This window comes from Copadichromis virginalis, linkage group LG7 (assembly GCF_057382275.1).
Source record: "Copadichromis virginalis isolate Kocher_CV1m ecotype Utaka linkage group LG7, C_Virginalis_male_GT1.1, whole genome shotgun sequence".
In the NCBI taxonomy this organism is placed as follows: Eukaryota; Metazoa; Chordata; class Actinopteri; order Cichliformes; family Cichlidae; genus Copadichromis; species Copadichromis virginalis.
In genome coordinates, this window is record NC_140624.1 from 34,117,338 (window position 1) to 34,137,955 (window position 20,618).

The following is a 20,618-nucleotide window of genomic DNA, read 5'->3' on the forward strand; positions in this document are numbered from 1 at the left end:
TATTTTGCACAAAATTTACCAATTGAATTCTGCGTGCTTCAGCTACAGACATTACCAAAGTAAGATAAAGATCTCTAAAGTACCAAGAATAGACTTTATAACCCAAAACTGAATTTCCTTGAATTTCCCAAACAAGAAAACTAGGGCTAACTGACAATTTGATGCATGCTTTTACATACACTGTGCAAGTTCAACTTCTGAATCTGCTAGCTGGTCTACCCGGAAATGCTTTAAATGAACTACAACTGGTTCAGAACTCTCCTGTCAGACTTCTTACAGGACCAGAAGTAGAGATTACATTGCACCTGTTTAAAAGTTCTTCAACTAGCTGCCTATAAGTTTCTGTACTGATTTTTAAAACATTTGCACTTACTTTTAAACCACTTCAATATACATGTCTCAGAAGCTGACAGTGAACACACGTCATGTGTTGCATTGCAGGTTTGTGTCTGGTGTCAGCATTTTCAGTTTCCGCGTCTTTCCTGTCCTGTCACGTGTAATTATCCAACCCGTTCTCACTCCCAAAGCGTAACATTTTACGCTAGGTGACAAATCGTCACCATATTACGTTTTCGGCTACCCACCAAGTTCCTAAATGACGACCTCGGAAAAAGAGGAAATATGAGAACCGTCTGGACTGAACCTACACATGTTCGCTCTTTTTCTTCAAATCGCTTACAAACACGCTATTTAACATCATTAAAGTCCTGGTTAAGGTCAGGAATAAGGTTATGGTCAGGGCTAGGGATAAGGTTAGGTTTAGGGCTGGAATACAGGGCTGGAACGTCTACTACCGCGGGAGCGTCATTGCACTGGATTCCAGCAATAACCCGCCGCGTACCATAAGAACGCCGAAGGTCTCCTTTCGCGTTCCTCAGGAACGCCGCGGGACGTGACAAAACGTCGACATGTTACGCCTCGGGAGTGAGAACGCTCTGAATTATCCTCAGCTGTGTTCCCCGTGTGCTTCCACTTTCCTCATTACCTTCTGTGTATTTATGTCAGAGTCCCCCTCTGTTATATGTCGCGTCGTCCCTCATGCTGTGTGTTTCCCAGTGTGTCCTTGTGTGCATTAGTTCTATTAGAGTTTCCCAGTTTAGTTTAGTTTAGTTTTGCATGTTTTTTCCCCTGCCAGCCAATAAAGCTGTGGTTTTTTGAGTTTATTCCTTGTGTCAGTGAGTTTGTGTTTGGGTCCAATCCATGCCTGCACACGACAGTAACATGACAGGTAGTTGCCAGGAGAATGGTACTTGTCTGACTGCACTGCACCAAGTGTACAGTTTGGTGGACAGTGTTAGTTTCAACGACAGGAATTCATAATGTTTCAACATACTAAGACATTTTGGACAATTTCATACTTCCAATTTTGTGGGAAGAATTTGGGGATGCCCCCTTCCTACTCCAACATGACTGCAATGTCATGTTGGAGGCATAGATTAGGCATAGATTAGCGAGTTTGGTGTGAAAGAACTTGACTGGCCTGACCTTAACCAGACAGAACACCTTTGGGATGAATTAGAGCAGAGACTGCAAGCCAGGCCTTCCCATGCAACATCAGTGTCTGACCTCACAAATGCACTTATGGACCAATGGTCAAAAATTCCCATAAACGCTCTTAAACACTATGGAAAGCCTAGACAGAAGAGTTGAAGCTGTTAGACCTGCAAAGGGTGGGCCAATAATTATATTAAACACTATGGAATAAAAATGGGTTCTGGCTCAAGTTCATATTGATGTGAAGGCAGATGAGCGAATACTTCTGGCAATGTAGTTAATACATCTGTTAACTGTGAAACTGTTAAAGGATTAGTGATGTGTCGGTCGCGAACGAAATGGCTCTTAGAGCCTGTTCTTTGACGTGAACAACGCGAGCATGTTTTTTTTTTTCTTTCTCTCACCCTCTCTCTCGCACTTTTTTTCCACGTCACTCCCCACGCGAGCCTTGTGCTTTGCGCTGGGAAGAGGGGGGAGGGGCTGTAGTTACGCTGGCAGTAGCACAGGAACAGAGCGGGAGGGAAAGAGAGAGAAAGAGAGCCAAAGTTTATTCATACAGGCCCATATGACAGAGAATATGCATCTTCTTTTTGTTTTCGTATTTTAATTTATATTTAATTGTGTTGTGGTTTGCAGTGTTTTGTGTTGTTTCACTTTAAATTTGTTTAAAAGGAAAAAGCTGAAAATTTAAATAGTTAAAAGTTGAAATGTAAATAGTTGGTTTTTATATTTTATAATTTATTTATTAAATTTTATGTGGAGTGAATAAATAAAAATATATTTATGGTGGCCCCTACAGACAAAACACGTACAAACTCCAAATCACAATAGAAGTGCTCCAGTCTAGCTTTGTAGTGGACTACTCTGGAAACATATTATATAATACACACACACACACACACACACACACACACACACACACAAAGAAATTTGATGAAAGCATGTCACTGTGTCCAGGAAGTGAGATGCTACAGCCAAACCAGATACAGGAAGTGAAAAGCCACCCAGTCACTGTGGAAACTGGAGGTGGAAGCTAAGAATACTCCAGACTGGTGTGTGTATATGTGTGCGTGTGTGTGAGAAACTCAACTGTGGACAGCGTGACAAAATAAAACCAGGAAGTGATAAAAGCTCTGAAATGAACAATTTTATATTTTTGTTTTCAAAAACATGTTTTAATCCAAGCTGTTTGTTCCAATGCTCCTCTTATTGGTTATTTTCTATTTTATTTGGAACATTAAACTAATTTTTGCACAGAAATCAATAAAAATGTCCCAGATGAGGAACTCCTTGGCTTCCGTTCTTATCCTGCTCAGTTCTGTAGACTGCGAGAAGTGACTGTTTTCACTTAGGAGCTTTCCACTAGATTAACTGTATTATTCCTACTGAGCTTTGTGTTTGTGTTGCATAGACACAAAAGTTATTTGTTATAGGTGGTGGATAAGCAGCTCCAGCCACATAAAGCCAGAGCCCGGTCTGTTTCACAATGTATTTTCTTCCTGCCACAACAACTGCGGCTTCTCCAGACTTTGTTTATGGAAGATGCAAATTTCAGACAGAAAAAAGTCCAAACTGTGGCTGCTTTCACTATCATTTAAGCTGAGTCAATAACAGCAATGAATTAGGTTTAACGTGATTGTTGTTTCACTAAATTGTGTGAATGAAACGATCTGGCTTGATTCTGACTGCCAGCTGGTGTACTTTAAACAGCTCCTTTTGGCTGTTTTTTTTTTTTTTTTGTTTTTTTTTTTGCATTTTTCATGGCACTAAAATTGGGAGGCCATTTTAACTAAAACAAATTACAGAAAATGTAATTTTACCCTATAGAATCATGCAATATCATCCAAAATTGAGAGCATATCCCTCTTAAACCAAAGACCTGTTTTGAGCACTTACACTGGAAGATGTCTGAAAAGCTGGGTTTTAAGGCTGCAACAGAAGAACATCTGTCTCATAGACACGTCTGGTTGCCACCCTGCTATGCCTACCCCTAGTCGAAAAGGTTATCATCCATTCTACACAGATGATGATCAAAGAAAAAGTAGCCCAGAGTGTCACACTTCCAGTGGTTGTGTGAATAATTGCATGAAGAACAAAATAAAAACCCAATGGAGTCTTCACCCCAGTAACCTTTTACCTTAAGTTACCTTTCTAACATGTGGTTAAGTTTGTGGAAGGGTGTATTTTAATGGTCTGGGAAAACCATTAACCTTTTCTAAACCTAACCATGAGGTTTTTGGTGCCTAGACATTACTAAATTTATAAAAAAAAATAAACAGTGAAAAACAAACAGTCAAAACAAAATGTAAGCCAAGAAGGTGAAATGTGAGAATACATTGGGCGAAAGCAATGATCAGGAAGAACTCTAGAGGTCAAAAAGTAACTAACAGGCTCTTGCTAGATGAGAGCTGTAACTGTCCAGTTGGCAATCATATTGGGCCATCTGTTATGGTCCCTGTGTCCGCAAGGCTACATGTGTTGTTGTTCACTCTTTCTCTTTCTCTCACCTCTCCGCCTGGGCGGAGCTCACCGCGGGCTCCCGCCCTTGGCCCACACACCTGTTGCCCATTATGTGCTTGCCATTTAATGGCATGCATTTAATGGATGCAGACAGTCTCATCGCTGGATGATTGTGCGAGACACATTAGTGAGCCTCTAGCCTCAGTAAAGTTTTCGTGTGTAAATCTGTAATTCAGCTTAACCAATCTTTCTTGTTAATAGTTTTCCCGGACCCGTAACCTACCCGCTGTGTGGACGTGTGTGGAGAAGAGAGCGTGTGTGAGAGAGCTTCCCCTTCCCAGATTTCCCCCCCTGGACCCTAGGAACTCTGAATTTCCCCCACTGTATATATTCTGCACCTGGTGATTGTGTAAACAAAACTCTGTTTTTTGGAACTGAACTCTGCTCTGCGCTTGAGTCCCCACCATCGCTTGAGCCACCATCTCTTTGCAGAGGGAAGAGTGAGTTCTCCAAAACTAGGTCTAAAAAATGAACCCAATGTGGGTACCTTATTTTTATCAAAGCGGGGTCTGTCACTTCTCTAGACCAAGCAATGGTTAAACACCATAGCATACCTGAGCATTATTGGTAACCACATCCATCCTTTATGACCTCAGTGTGCCCACCTTCTAGTGACTGCTTCCAGCCTGATAATGCACCTTGCCACAAAACAAGAATAATCTCAAACCTATTTCTTGAACGTGACAAATGACCTCATTGCACTCAAATGACATCCACAGTCACCAGATGTCAATTTAACAGAATACCTTTGGTGGTACTGAACATCCATTCAACACAATCGACAAATTTGCAGCCATTGTATGATTTTATCCTGTCAGTATAAAAAATAAAACTTCAGATAATTTGCTATCATTGAAGTGTGTTATGTCCTCGTCAATCTAGTAGGTGACGTCAGTGGCTTTATCTTTTATATACATCTAATTATTCATAATCTATTCCATGATAACTGTCTTGCCACGTCTCACATGTTTAGTATAGCAGTCTTACCCAGTGAGGAATAATATTCTTTTCTGAAATGATGGAATAAGAGAGTTTCTTAAATTTAAGATTAGATTAGAAGTAGGCTTAATGGTTTATGAGAAAATATAAAAAATATCCGACCAAAGGGATTTAATGTTAGCACACTTGAAGAAAACCATGGCATTTTCAGTAAGAAATCTGCATAGGTTTTGTGCAATTTTGTGTACTTTGTGTGTTTTCTTAATGTGACTTGTGCTGATACGTTTGGAGCAGCTGTTGCAAACTGAACTCGCAGAATAGATGAGCTGCGGCAAAAAGATGTTAGTATGAAGTTTGTCTTCAAATTCCTCCTGTGCCTGCACCATTTGTGAGGACATGTGTCAAAATACAACAGACATATATGCCTTCACAACATCGACACACACACACACACACACACACACGCACAGTCTGGGAAAGTCCTTATGATAGCGGGTTTCACACTCTTCTCATTTATGCTTTGTTCCACAGTCTGACAGAGTGTTCCAACACATTTATAGCCTGGGGAGTGCGTGCGTGCAATTGTTTCTCTGTGTGTTTGAATGACTTTGAGAAAATGCAAATGGAAATAAAACTCCAGATGAAATTGTTGCTGTTCTAACAGCAGCCAGACCACGTCGGCTCTCTCCCAGGACTCATTAACACTCTTAAATATATATTTTTAATGATAAGACAATTTGATAGACTGGTGTTCTGTTAAAGCTTTAGCAGCAATTTGTATTACCACACAAATATTCTGAGGTTGCTATTAAAAGGAATATTTCCACACAGAGGCCCCTCATATGCATTTTACAACTAGCCATGAGGTGAAAATCACCAATGACCTCAGCTTTGCATACAACTGTGACTGTCTACATGAGAACATTTGGGAAGGTGTCAAAATGAACCAATGCACATGATATACACTATATTGCCAAAAGTATTTGCTTGGGTTAAATATTATGTTGGCCCACTCTTTTCTGCTCTAACAGCTTGAGCTTTTCTGGGAAGACTTTCCACAATGTTTAGGAGTTTTTTTATAGGAATGTTTGACCATTAATCCAGAAGTACATTTGTAATGTCAGACACTGATGTTGAGGGAGACCTGGCTCACAGTCTCTAATTCAAAGGTGTTTCTATCAGGTTGAGGTCAGGACTCCGTGCAGGTCAGTCAAGTTCTTCCACGCCACACTCGCTCATCCATGTCTTTGTGGACCTCACTTTGTGCGCTGATGTACAGTAATGTTGGAAGAGCAAGGGGCCGTCCCCAAACTGTTCAGACAAAGGTGGGAGCATGAAATTGTCCAAAATGTCTTGGTATGATGTTTTTTTTGAGCAAATCCATTTGTTGATTAATTATTAATTCATGTACTAATAGGGACATAGAATAGAGAGACCAAATGTATAATAATCCACATTTCATTGTTTTACTCTTTGGATACAATATTTTTCTTTATTTTAAATAATTGTTTGCTAATTTGTTGTTTGCTTGTTTTCTGGAAGCTGACACAGTCTCTAAGGGGATAGAGTTTTAGGGATAACTGGAGGAGAGAAGCTGCATTGAGGCATGTAAGACTGCAACTCTCCTTCCTGGTCGAAATTCTGAATAGTGACATTTTGGGGGATTTAATAAGTTTGGCCAGATTTGTAGAAATGAAAGCTGCTCCAATCAAAGTGGGATGGATACAAGACCAGGTTTCACACCGAAGGTTACCCAAATATTTACAAAGCTTACGCCATTTATTATGGCATTTATTTATTTATTGGACACCACTCAGGCAGTCAGAAATTTAAGGAGAACATGCGGCTAAACCTGTCACTCGTGCTCTGATTTAGGAGGGGCCCAGAGAGTCCGTCTTTGTTACACGCCGACTCAATATTACATTTAGTGAACTCTGACTGACATATGCGAATTATAATTTACCCTTAGCCAGCAGTTTAAAATTTCCTTCAATAGAACCCAAAAGTGCAAAGCAGGACACTGGCTTTGAAGAGAGGAAGCACTAGTTTCTCGCTTCATTTTGTTCCTTGCCAACCTTCTTATCTTAGTTCTTGTTATTATTTTATATGCTTGCTGTGTTTTATATTTTCTGAGAAACAGCAATAAATGCTGTAACAGTGAACAAGCTGTAGAGAGTGTTATTTGTGGTCATGTTGGGGGCCAGCTGAATCAGTTTTTATTGGTGGAGCACAGAAGACTGTCAGTATAAATCATTTAGTTAAGTATACACACATACATTTGAGGAATGCAACAATGCAATATGAGTGCCGACAGATATGAATAGTCAGACAGAACAAAACAGAGGCTGAATGCATGCAAATGGTACACTGAGACAGATGATTAAGACATGCTCATGCACAATCAGAGCACAAACGATACAAACACATATAAACAGGTTATAAAATCTTTGGTCCTTTCTTTGGGACAATTTTATTGAACCATGAAACAACACTTTTGTGATTTTCCAAATAAACATTTCACACCACCAAAATTTGTTTTTGTTCCCAGTGTTGGAAACTGTAGGAGGCCTTATGGGGGACTCAGCGTCCCAGACCAGTCCATCCTCCACTCTTCATCTTTGATGTTTTTACTGCTTTATTTTCAGCTCATAAGTGGTATAATCTGCACTCCCAACACCTACTTAATGATCTCTATTGACATTTAGCAATATTTTTCATTCACATAATTAATAACCAATATATATGCTGTATATATTGGTTACAGTATTGAAGATACTTAGAAATAACGCACTGGCAGATAAAGTGATAAAGAAATTTAAAAAGCTTTGCATTAGAAATTAGCAACATAAAGCAACATACAACATAGAGAAAAGACAGTAAATGATCTCAGACACATAAACATCTCTGCTCCAGGATAAAAACGTGTGCTAACACATTTCTCCCAGGCATGTCTGAAGCTGTTTTATTCCCCTTCTTTCCAAATATGTATCTTTCTCTAACACACATGCACACAGTTACATGTCTTGATTTTGTAAATCTATGCCTTATATTTGGTTATCAATCAATATGTCAAAGCTAAAAGTAACACTGACCTTTGTTTCTTGTATGTAAACAAGCAGATGAAAATAAAACATAAAATATGGAGAATGATCTGTTATTTTCAGAGGTAAAAATGAATAGAAAATGCTCTTGATGGACTGGTGACCTGACTGGGGAATAACCTGCCTCTAAACCTGTGACAGCCCTCCTGTGACCTGTGAGCAGTTAAGACATGTGCAAATGAGTGGGCATCATGTGAGATGTCTGCTGCATACTCCTCCCAGCTAGTTTCCTTGCCTAAACCATTAATTTATCAATTTTCTTAACCTGGTGTCTCATTTAGGCTCATGGAGGCAGGGACTGTGACTGAGATAGACTGTGGGAGGAAGCCAAAGTATCCAGAACCAAAAAGCTTTATTGATAGCCACTGAAGTTTCTAAAATTGTGCCTACATTTTTAAAGATTATTTGAAAATTGCTTAAGGTTAATCAACAACAAGGACAAATCTGATGAGCTGTATCTAAAAAACAAACAAACAAACCCCTTAACCCCTCAGAAGGGTTTAAAAAACCTTTAATTTGAGCAGTAAATTAATTGTAAAATTGTGACTGAGGATTCATAAGTCATCAGACTTGTCTGTACCTTCAGTCTGATGAGACATTGTGTTTTTGTAATCAGTGTCAGAGAGAATGGAGGGACGATTGATGTGAACAGATAAACTGAAACAACCATGTACCTACATAATTGCACTTAAAAAAAATGTGTCTAGGTCATCAATCAGAAAATATCTTGTTTGTGTGTACCCCCTTGATGCGCCACTCTTGTGATTATGTGTTCTGTGCATGTACCCTATGTACTCTAACGGTAATGCCATATTGTCAAATATCAACATATACAGATTTAGACATTTTCCTGTAATTGCAGGGGGAGCCTTAGAGAAACTTTACCACACAGTCAAATCAGGGTTGATGATTCTGTCATCTCAGTGAGACTAAAATACAAATTATAACAGTATTCAAAGAATGTCTGTCTGGATACAACCAGTTAATTTATACTGTATACATTGTGCAGTCTTTACCTTACAAATATATAAAGTGCTCTGAGATAACTGTTGCCATGAATGAACCCTAAACGTAAATAGAGCATACAAAACCCAGGTTTTACTTACATACAACGAGGAGAACATAAGTCTTTGTATTGTAACCGCTGTAACGTCACCCTTTGGTCTGTGTTTTGCTTTCTAACTTTCAGTTTTAGAGCCAGAAGTAACAAAACTGAGATGATGAAGTGGTGTGCTAAGTTTTCAGCTAACGGTAGCCAGCTACCTTAGCAAGCTGCATTTAAATGCAATATGAGTGCATTGCACAGACAGAGTTATACCTGTAATGAGTTCCAATAAAAATACACACAAAATACTGTAATTCCATTGCACCAGTGCCAACAACACAGGTTAAGAAGTTTATTTCAGTAACTTGAATAAGCTGAAGTGAAGGCTTTCACAAAGCTAGCAGCTAAAACTCACTATATCAGCACCAATCTGATTGCCAGTTCAACATATAATATTCAATTCATTTGAATTTTGGTTGTTTAACCCAGTATATATATATATAATTTTTTTTTACTTAAAAGTATATACTTACACTGTTAGACACAAACAGAAAGCGCGGAAAAAGAATATAGACTTGGAACTAATAGAAGCAAAAGGACGATATGATGTTGATTTTTGCAGTGATGATTTAATTGGGAAATTTGGGATGTAAAAACACAATTATTCAGAAATCTAAAATGCTACAAAGTTATTTAGGAATTTATATAGAAGTAACATAATTGAATACAAAGTAGATCTGCTAAAACTGGCATGATCTCTGTTATTTACATTAGTCTCCAAGCACACAGGCCTAGAGACTATTCAGTGGACCATTCAAATACTCCCCCAGTTAATCACTAAGCAGCAGTAAAACTGTGAAGATGTAAAACAAAAAACAAGACCGTTTGGCTTCAAAGGAAAAGTTGCATCTTTGGAAACCTTTATTTTAAAGGTAACCTACTCTCTGGTTTTGTCACGGTCCTGGGTCTCCTGACCCAGCGTTTTTAGTTCTTTGTGATTTTTGTATTATTGTACTTGTGTGATTTATTCCATGGCTTCTAGTTTTGATCCCTTGCCCTTCATGTCTCCCTGTGTGCCCCTCTGTGTATCTGTGAGCCCTCGTCTCTCCTTATGTTTTATTCCATGCTTCCCCTGCCCATCATGTCTAAGTTCTCCCCGTGCTCTCTCTTCCCCCTGTGTGCCCTCTATGTATTTATGAGCCCTCGTCCCCTTTCGTGTTTATTCCGTGTCTCCCCTGCCTGTTACGTTGGTGTTCTACTCGTGCTCTCTCTCCTCCTGTCTGAACCTCTGTGCTCCCTGTTTCACCTCTCCCGTCAGTGTTCAGTTCACCCCGCCCTGTCTCGTTATGGCTATCAGTGTCACCTGTGTTCCCCGTGTGTTCCCACTCCCCTCGTTAACCCTCTGTGTATTTCTGTCTGCGTCTCCCTCTGTTCAGCGTGACGTCGTCCCTCATGCCGTGTGTGGATCTCCCTGTGTCTCTCTGTGAATTCTTAGTTTGTAGTTTTCCCAGTTTAGTTTTGTATTTCCTATGTTCTGCCCCTTCAGCAATAAAGCTGCCTTTTGAGTTTATTCCCTCGTGCCTGTGAGTCCTGCATTTTGGGTCCTACTCCTGCCTGCCGCACAGCGCTCCATGACAGTATTGTGTTTGTAGACATTAATGTCTTCTGAGCAACAACAGCAATCACAAGATTTGGTGACCGCTTTGTGGCCAATTTAATCTGGTGCCTACCAGAAACCTTCAGGAAGCACTTGACCTAATGAGCGGACTTCACCAAAGGGTTGCTGACCAGTCTTTAGGCCTATGTGACTGAATAGGTTGCACTCTACTAGGATAGTCTTTTGTAGGAAATCCAAAAAAAAAAAGCACTGCATTAACCTAGTCTACTTGAAATAAAAGCAAACATTATTTCAGCTCTGTGCGTACTGACCTCCTTTTGGATTCAGAATCAAGTGACTACAAGATCATCCTCATATTGTAAATTTAGACAAGTTTTGCAAAGCCTACAAGCTACTAAGACCTTAGAACTCCTAAGATGGTAAACATGAGATACTGTGTCTTTTGTCATAGATTGTTCTGACACTGTAAATTGTGCACAAAAGTGGAGCTTATGAAACATCACAAACATATGAAAATCCCATGGTTCCAGCTTTTAAAATATATTAAATACAACTTTGTTGTTGTTGTCAAAGGAGCTTGGAAAGAAAAGCGTCTGGACTTCTTTAATTAAGTTGCTTGAAGACGTTTCACCTCTCATCTGAGAAGCTTCTTCAGTTCTAAGGTCAAATGGTGGAGAGTCCCAGATATAATGACACAATGAACACACCCGAAACTCTGGCTGATTGGGACCCACGCCCAGTTTCACACCTTGGCTCAGGCGATTAGAGGATCATCAGGGGGTTCTTTTGTCCCTCTGTGGGGGGTTACTCCCACTAGGTTTATATCTGGGACTCTCCACCATTTGACCTTAGAACTGAAGAAGCTTCTCGGATGAGAGGTGAAACGTCTTCAAGCAACTTAAAGAAGTCCAGACGCTTTTCTTTCCAAGCTCCTTTGACTACGATGACCTGGATGACTGAGAACCTTCACAGACATTTTGTTGTTGTTACTGTTATTGGAAATATAAATTATTTATATTTAATGACAACAATGTTAAAAAAATTTCCTTTATGCTGTATGCCACTAAATGTTCTCCCTTTTGCTTTAGGCAGTTATCAGTCAGGTTTAGTTCTAACACAAAAATGTCTGCATACACAAAGAAGGAAAAAACTAGCACCTTTTGTTTGACAGTTTAAGACAAATCAAATTGTTGATTATTCACAGAGACCTCAGTCAGATGATTTTGTTCTGTCTGTAAGGAAGCTGAATCACTGTCATGCCACCTACCACTATATGCTGCTGTTTTTAACCCAGAGCTTGTTACTACATGTTCTTAAATTAACTTACACACATAGTGAGCTTGTGTGTGTGTGTGTGTGTGAAAGAGAGAGGCAAAAAAACAAAAACAAAACGCATTCATATGCTTCTGTCTGGGTTTCAAATGTCTGCATGCCTTTATCCACGTATTTGTCTTGTGTTCTGTGTGTGTGTCTGTGTGTATTTGCCCCCGACACCACCACAGCACACCACCAACCACAGGAAGAGTGGGAGAGAGAGGAGAGGTGGACACCATGGAGCGGTTAACCTCATGACATCACAAGTGCTGAGATGATTGGCTGCTGCCAAAGGCTGGAAGGTTTATAAGCCAGCCGGTAGCCCTACTTTCAGCAGCATCATCACGGTGAAGCAAACCCAGGAGATAAACTAAAGACAAATCACGTCTCTGTGTTTCTGCTGCAGCCGCTGAACCCCTGAAGCTTCCCTCAACTGCAGACAAGGTCAGAATGAATTCATGACAAATTAACATTATATGTAATATATGAAGTTCTTGTCTGGTGTTTGCATTCCTAATGTCATGGTTAGAGGTGGGAAACTAGCTTAATGTTTATACAAGCTCCTGAAAATGTGCTTTTTTTTTTAGCTTGAAGAATCTATCATTACAATGTGGAAATGTGATTATCAGGTCCTTGACTATATCTGCTGCACTCTCTAGTGCATGTCCAAAAGAATGTACACAGTCCTTTCCTGACTTTAGTGTCCCCACATTCTTAATGATACAGCACTTAGCTATACTTTTGAAAACAGTGTGCTACCTGCTGCATTTTGCAGAAGACTTTCCTAGCTTTAAAATGTCAAAAAGACTCATAAAGAAACATTTTTCCTAGTCTGATATTTAAAAACTGACCGACTGGTACAGAACCCAATCCTTTATGAGAAAGTCCTCTACACGTCATCATCTAACACCAGTGTTGTACATAACAAATAAATGTTACAATGAGAGCAAATCGTCGTAGCAAAGCCAGAAATCATGTGGAAAGTTTTAAGCAAAAAGCATAGAGCAGTTGGAACAGTTAGAGCAGCAAATTAAAGCTTGTTTTTGTTTTTAAACTATCACACTTGATGAACCGTGTAGGTGTCCACATACTTTTGCATATGTATAGGATCTCTTTTAAAGAAATTTGTTTGTAAATGACATTTTTTTTAAATTTTATGATTTTTAATTTCACTATTTTCCCCATAATTAAGCACTAAATGTTAAAGTTTTTGAATAGTTTTAAAAGGCAAATGTCTTTTATTTAGCAAATAAAAAACAAAAAAATAAATTTGTAATGTAATGGTGTAAATAGCCCTTTCTTTGGAAGAAAGAGAGACTTCTAACAAAATCAATCTTAGCTTTTTTTTTTTATTATTCATATTGAAATGACCTTCTCAGGAATTTAAATCAATGCAGAGCAAACTGATAATAAACCCACAAGAGAGCTTGGTTATCCGCTGTGGAGTTTATTGCAGTATCTTATGAGAGTTTGAATTACTGTCTGTGATTGGTTTGAGTCTGTGCAGCTGTTTGATTGGTTTGCCACCAGGGATAGGAAGAGGAAGCTGTGGGCACCAGGAAACCAACTCAGTGTTGACTAGTGATGCTGACAACACGCATACCCACAACAATGCACTGCCAGCTTAAATTTTTGCTGTTAAATATATTTTTGTCAGATATAAATTTAAAAAAACAAAATCCAAATATTTGTCTCTGCTTCCGCTCAATCTTCTGCTTTTCTTACACATAAATTGATTAATCACTAAGCATATTTTAGTCTGGTTCGATCTTCAAAGAATAATCTGTGTAACTAGATTCAGGATCTTTTACTTCGAACAATGAAAACTGTTTACCACAGACAGTTTTGAATGATGGATGGACAAATTGAGACCTGAAAAAAGTCCTTAGCAATACAGACTGGGGGAAATTAAGAGACTCCTGTCAGCCCTCTTGCACTGATAATCTTCTTCACTCTGAATATTTCTTCATTCCAACTTCCTTGCTGCTATAAATCCTGGGTAAACATTTTCAAGTAAAAAGAGGATAGCTTATCTAAAATTCACAGCTGCTTCCTGGTATACTTTCACATGTTTTTTTTAGGGTGCTTAAGAAAAAAGCATTGTAAGTTAATGCAATATTAGATGGACAAGTGTTTTATTAAACCCAGTTTGTCTCTGAGATGCTAAAAGTTCAACAAAAGAGTGACTTGTTTGAAAAAAGTACCAGTCACCGGTAACCTGCACCAACCCAAAGAAAAACGCTATGGTTTCAGAGCTCACATAGCATGTAACTTCCTATAAAACCACAATGTGTGTTGTTTTTTTAAATTGTTGGTTTTAATTTAATAAATAAGATAGCTGAAACATGTAAATTGCCTTTAAAATTGCTGGCTGATTGGTTACAATTAACCCTGCTTCGACTCTTTAAGTTAAACTAACTCTTAGCATCACTTGAGTGTACAGTTCTAAGAGCAGTATCAAACAACCTAACCACGACAGCAATAAAGCTAAACCCAACACCTAACCTAATCTTAACCCGAAAACCAATTCTGAAATCCTAAAAAAAGCTATTTGTAAAAGTGAAGTAAAAATCAAACTGTCCTTACTTTAAAGGTCTAAAGCAGTGGTCCTCACCAAGATAGAAAAACAAGAACAATACACACACTTAAAGTTACTTCCATTCCACATGTGCATGTGTGGTTGCTTTTCATGCAAAATCAGCACTTATTTCCCAAGCACCCCAAGTTAGACCCAGAAAGGACAGAACAAAAATGTCCATGCTTTCAAGGTCTGAAACATAATCCTCACACAGTGCAATATACAAAAATACACGCATACACAGCTACAATTACTGCCACCATACATATGAGGTTGTTTTAACTTAGTCCTGAAATCAGTCCAGACAATAAAGAACAAAATGTCTTTATTATACTTTATTCTCTAGGTTTAAGGTTAAAACTTGTTCTCATAAAGAATGAAAAAATACATGCTCGCATACAGCGACAGAGACATCTGACATTATGCAGTTGCGCTGTGGCTTTCCATTTATAACTTAGTGAATTACACACTATAGGAAAAGTCCATCATTAAAGATAAGCACTTAGACTGTTCCTCCCACAGCAAACACCAACATTAAAGCTTGTTAAAGAACATGACGAGAAAAGAGAAGAAGGAACTAAAAGACATGAACAAAGACAAAACAACAATGAAATAAACCCACTAACAAAATGATTCACATTGTTGCATTGGCTGTGCTTTATTTTTTGGCTCAGCCCATGTACACCAACCACCCTGCTACTGAAAAGTGTTTATTGAGCCTTGACTGAAAATAGTCCTCTACAAAAACACAAAAAGCATCACAGAATAATTCATAGTATTGCAAACTAGACTCAGGCAGTAGAAAATCAAACAAAGTCATTTTTCTAAAAACATTCTCGAACAAAATGAATCTCCTTCTAAATGGTACCTGTTATTTTTCTCCTGTCTTTTTTTTTGGGCTCCAAATTAGTTATGAACCGCCTGCTCATAGTTTGAAAAACCGTGCTTCATAGTGATGCGATTTTCCTGCTGTGATGACAGAGAAAATGTTTTACTGTATCAAACTGAGTCGTCAAAGGCACATAGCTCTCTTTAGCTTTGTAATTAAGGCCTTAATGACTCCCTGGGACATACCAAGGACGGTTAACAGTCATGTGACTGTACAGCCTCCGCTTTTAGGAAGGAATCTGGGTGAGAGGCTGACATGTCATTGTGTTTCCTGTGAAGTTATGGCTTTCAGACGAGTATTTTGGTGCCGAGCGCTTTGTATCATGATTATGATTTATTGTTTTATTGTGATGTTTTATTGTGTGACTTCAAACTGCGTTTTTTCTGGCTTTCTCCTCCAACCAGGCATCAAACTGAGACAATGAAAGTGGCTGTTGTGTTTGTTCTGCTCTTTGCCACAGTTCTCTGCCGGCCGGTGAGACACTTTTGTCAAATCAAAACTACACCCAGATTAAAAATAGATAAATTAACTGAGAACATAACATGTTTTATCATGCCATTTTGTCATAAATTTCACTCTGGTCCCTTTGTTTTTCTAGGCGAGAAAACTTTCCAGTTCAGAGAGCTCTGAGGAGGTGGTAAGTATTCCAAGAGAGGCCGGTGGGAGGTGGTGAGAGAAAGAATGAGACATCCATGGTGTTTTTCTCTTCCACAGGTGAGACGACCAAAACCTCCAGCACTCAGAAAACAGGCGCCTGTGGTTCTTAAGGCTCGTCCCCCACCTGTGCAGGTAAAATATTCATTTTTTGTGTCCATTTATCATTTTGTCAGTTTGCTCTCCTCTCATTCTTTCTTCTCTCTTATCTTCCCTCCAGTATCTTCTCCTTATTTTGTCCTTGCAGTAATGGTTCTCCTCTAATTCTCTGCTGTCTGGGCTGTCAGCCACTTTCACCTACTCACTTAAATCTCACAAGGCACATATGTGATATCTGATAACAAAACCTATTCAAAGTACTGTTTTATGGGAATTCAACAATATTTTACTACATGTTTTATTGTTACATCACAAAAATATAGTAAAAGTGTACAAGTATAATCAGGCAAAAGTCAGAGTAAGGCAGAAAAGTGATCAGCTAATTATTAAAGTTTAATAACTGCACAAACACAATTACCAGAAGGCCAAATAGGTAGATTTAAAATGCTTTTTTTGATTGGCTAAAAGTCAAATCCTCAAAAATTGTTCAAAGTAATGTGAACAATGTAAATTATAAAAGGGACGGTACAATATCTTGGACACACCAATATGTTAACATGAGGCAAAGCATCATATTTTTAGATGCACTTCATCTGTGGCTATGTGCTACTGGTAGCTGGAGTTTAGTGAGACTACGGGTAAAATCTTTGTTATACAGAGCAGAGAAAAGCAGGAGAACTAGGATTTTTAAACTTGTAGTTCAATATCTCATTCTGATTTTAGCTGCGAAGTAGAGATGCAACCTTTAAATAATCTCCTCTAGCTGGGTTCAGCTTAAAGTACAAATTTTATAAAAGCAATGAAAGAAAACTAAAGGACGATTTCAAAGATTGTTTCTTCCAAAGAAAGGACTCTTTACAGCAATGATGATTAATCACATTCATTGCACGTCTCCCATCTCGCAGAATGTTGTAGCAGCCGCGGCTGCTGGTTCAGATGAGAGCGCAGAGACTTCAGAAGAGGAGGAGGTGAGAGATGAGCAGCAGAGGTCAAAACAGTGATCATTTATGTTACAATGCATTTATTGTTAAACTCTTATAACATTGTGTTTTAATGGTTGTTGCAGCATCAGCAGCAGGTGGCAGCCGAGGCGCTACCTGAAGTCAAATCTGTCGTCACAGACACAACTTCAGATTCGCCCTCTGTTAACAACCAGGACAATGAAGACGGTGATGATGATGATGAAGCAGAGGAGCGTGTGAGTAAAAATGTCCTGTGAAAACCTTTTCATTACTTCTTTAAATAACAGGAATTTATTATTTCAAACAATTAGTCTCATGTGTGTCACATTTCTCAAGCTTAAGTTTAGATATTTGTGTCAATAAAAATTTTAGATATAAAATGTATTTTAGCCATGCCGATGAAGATATGAGTCATGGACAATTTAAACTAAACTACTAGAAAATCAGTAGGAATTTTTGCCAACTTCTATATCTTGTCTACAGGAAACAGAGGAGGAAGAGGAGGAGGAAGATGAATCCAGCGACAGCTCAGAGTCTGGTGAGTCCTCCACGCCTGCTCCTTCTACAGTAGCCCCTGTGGTTGTCACAGAGACACCGGCCCCTGAGTCGACTGATGAGCCCATTGTGGCCACCGTCGTCACCGATACAGCCCGCGGTGACAACCTGGGAGGCTACCCCAGCGAGTACAAGTCCATCGTTTATGTGGAGGAAAAATCCTACCACAAGGCTCCCGGGCCCTACAAGTCCTATGAGTTTGAGGACACAGGAAAGAAGACAGCCTATTCAATGACCGGCGGCAATGAGGTGGAGAAGCTGCCAAAGGTGTATAAGGTACAGTTAGCTTTATCAATTTCTAAAAGACTGAACCAGAATTGGTCCTTAAAGTTAGCAGAATCCCTAACCCTCATTTCCGATTACTGCATTAAAAGGTTAAAATATAATGTTGATAAATATGCAAACTAACCCTCACATCTCTCCTTTGACCTCTAGACTATTTATGTCAACTCTGAACTCCTGGAGGAAGACACCAGCACCCCTGAGGTGGAGAGCCAGGGTCTGGATGCGTCCTCTGGCACATCTCAGGATCCGGATCCCCGCCAGGCCGATCTGGCAGAGGAAGAGGAGAGCACCAGCACCAGTGACCCTACCACCAGCGAGAGTGAAAGCAGCAGCACCCCAGAGGAAGAAGAGGAGGAGGAGGAAGAGGAGAGCGCCAGCACCACCAGTGATAGCACCAGCCAGGAGGCCGAAGATGAGGAGAGCCAGAGCAGCGAGGAGGCTACAGCCACACCTGGAGCTGCTGACGCTGACTCCGATGAGAGTGACAGCACTGAGAGTGACTCTGATGAGGAAGGGGCAGCACCTGACACCACCACTGACATCCCGGCAGTTATCACTGCCAAATAAGCCCATCTAGGAAATAGAGTGGGCGGTGGTGTCCGAATCACATAATGTGTGCACACTGCATCCATGTGCAAAGAGCCCCCTCCCGAGCCCTTTTCCCCTGCAAGGTCCAATAGGGATGACCAAGGCTGAATTATTATTGACTCATGTTTTCAGCTGATATTTCCATGAAAATCTGTGCATCATCTAACAAAGCACATGTGTTTTGCTCTCTAGGGTTTTGGCTAAATAAACCATTAACGCCTTTATCCTGTGGTCCTTGTAAATCTCATCTTTGATCCAGTAGGGGAAAAGAAGTTAATTGAACTTTAAAAATGACGACTGCTACCTGTAACAGGAGGTTGACCGACCTCATGATCTTTGCCCCTTCCCCTTCTCCCTTCTCTTCCAGCAGGGTACAAGGTCAAAACTGATAAAGAACAAAAACGCTGACAAAGTTGAGTCCTCTTGTCTACACTAGCACAAAACTGCCATTTACTATTAATTAATAACTGCAATACGCAAACATACAAAGTTCTTATGCTTAATAAATAAATGCAAATGCACATTTTATATTTAAATACATTTGTAATACTTGTAATCATTTTGAAAATAATCAAATTTAAAACTGACATTAGGTCACACATTTGCTGCCAGTGTGGCTTAGCTTTTTTGCTCGCTAACATTACATTTTGCTGGTGTAGATAAAAGGATCCAGGCAAAGAACAAAAAAATTCTTCTATTACAGGGTTCAATCAGATATAGATACAGTACACACATACAGACAACACAGCCCTGTTTATTTGCACAGTTGCTACCTACACTACATGTTGTTTGTCCCATGTTGTTTACTGTAATGTACCATAATGTACCATTTCTAAAATATTAATAAAGTTCTTTTTCATAAAAAACCCCCATCTTGGTTGTGTAAGCATAAACACTATTCTGAAGTTTACCGCATAGTCCTGTGAAAAAGTTTACACAAGACTCTATGTGGTGAAAAACTAACTGCACGGCACGTAATTCAGTAGCTCGCAGAACTAGCATTAGCAGCAATAACTTCAAGTAATGATTTTATATGACTTGATCAGTATCTCACATCATTTCCCCCCCACACTTGATCCAGTTTATTTAAGGTTGCAGGCATTCATTTATGCACAGCTCTGTTGAGGTCCTGTGGCTACAAAACAAACCCAAATCATCACACTTCCACCGCCATGCTTGACAGCTAGTATGAGGTCTTTGTTTTGATATGCTGCGTTTGGTTTTCACCAAATGTGGCGCTGTGGATTCTGGCTGTGGATATGGATTTGCAAAACATCTTTGCTTCACCAAAGGACATTGTTCTAGAAGTTCAATTTGATTCAGTTCTATTCAATAATATTAAATAATGGTAAATCACATACAAGGTCATCTCAGGGCACTTTATATTATTATATTGTAAGGTACTGGCCCCACAACAATATAGACGTGACCCCAACAATCAGAAGATCCCTATGAGCAAACAATTTGAAGTCTTTTACACATGATTGCTATGTTGCTAAATACAGTAAGCAAGGCAACAGTGATATAGAGAAATACAAAATTATTAAAGTGGAGAAAAGTAGAGATCGTAAACAACTGAAAGGTTTGGTAGACTTGTATCCAGCCATTTTTAAAAAAGTTTAAAGGGAACAATCTTAACAATTAATGTCACTCATGTCTGTGTGGTAACTTTGATGCTGGAGCCTAACAAGTACTGAAAAATATTCTCATAAACAAGGGAATCTGAACAGCTGACTCTTTCAGTCAAATTGGAAGCAAAACTACACAAACCACAATACTGCTCAACTTTAATCTCAAATGTTAATGGGTTATAAATGTTTTTAATGGGTAATATAAAAATATATATATTAAAAAATAGGTTATATATATAATTTCTCCTCATGCAGTATTTATGATTCAAGAGAGAAATTAGCTATAGTACTAATCCTTGAATGGTGGGCCTTACTCCCTGGTGGGTTATGAAACATACATTTTTCT

General features: G+C 39.1%; 1 protein-coding gene across 1 annotated transcript; it reads left to right on the forward strand.

Annotated features, from left to right (window-relative positions):
• Positions 1 to 12,379: 12,379 nt before the first annotated feature.
• Positions 12,380 to 19,504, forward strand: spp1 (secreted phosphoprotein 1). Its single transcript, XM_085465198.1, has 8 exons — positions 12,380 to 12,475; positions 15,903 to 15,972; positions 16,097 to 16,135; positions 16,213 to 16,287; positions 17,157 to 17,219; positions 17,318 to 17,449; positions 17,697 to 18,044; positions 18,204 to 19,504. Exons 2-8 carry the CDS (start codon positions 15,919 to 15,921, stop codon positions 18,618 to 18,620), a joined length of 1,128 nt encoding a protein of 375 aa, XP_085321324.1. The 5' UTR covers positions 12,380 to 12,475; positions 15,903 to 15,918; the 3' UTR covers positions 18,621 to 19,504.
• Positions 19,505 to 20,618: the final 1,114 nt, after the last annotated feature.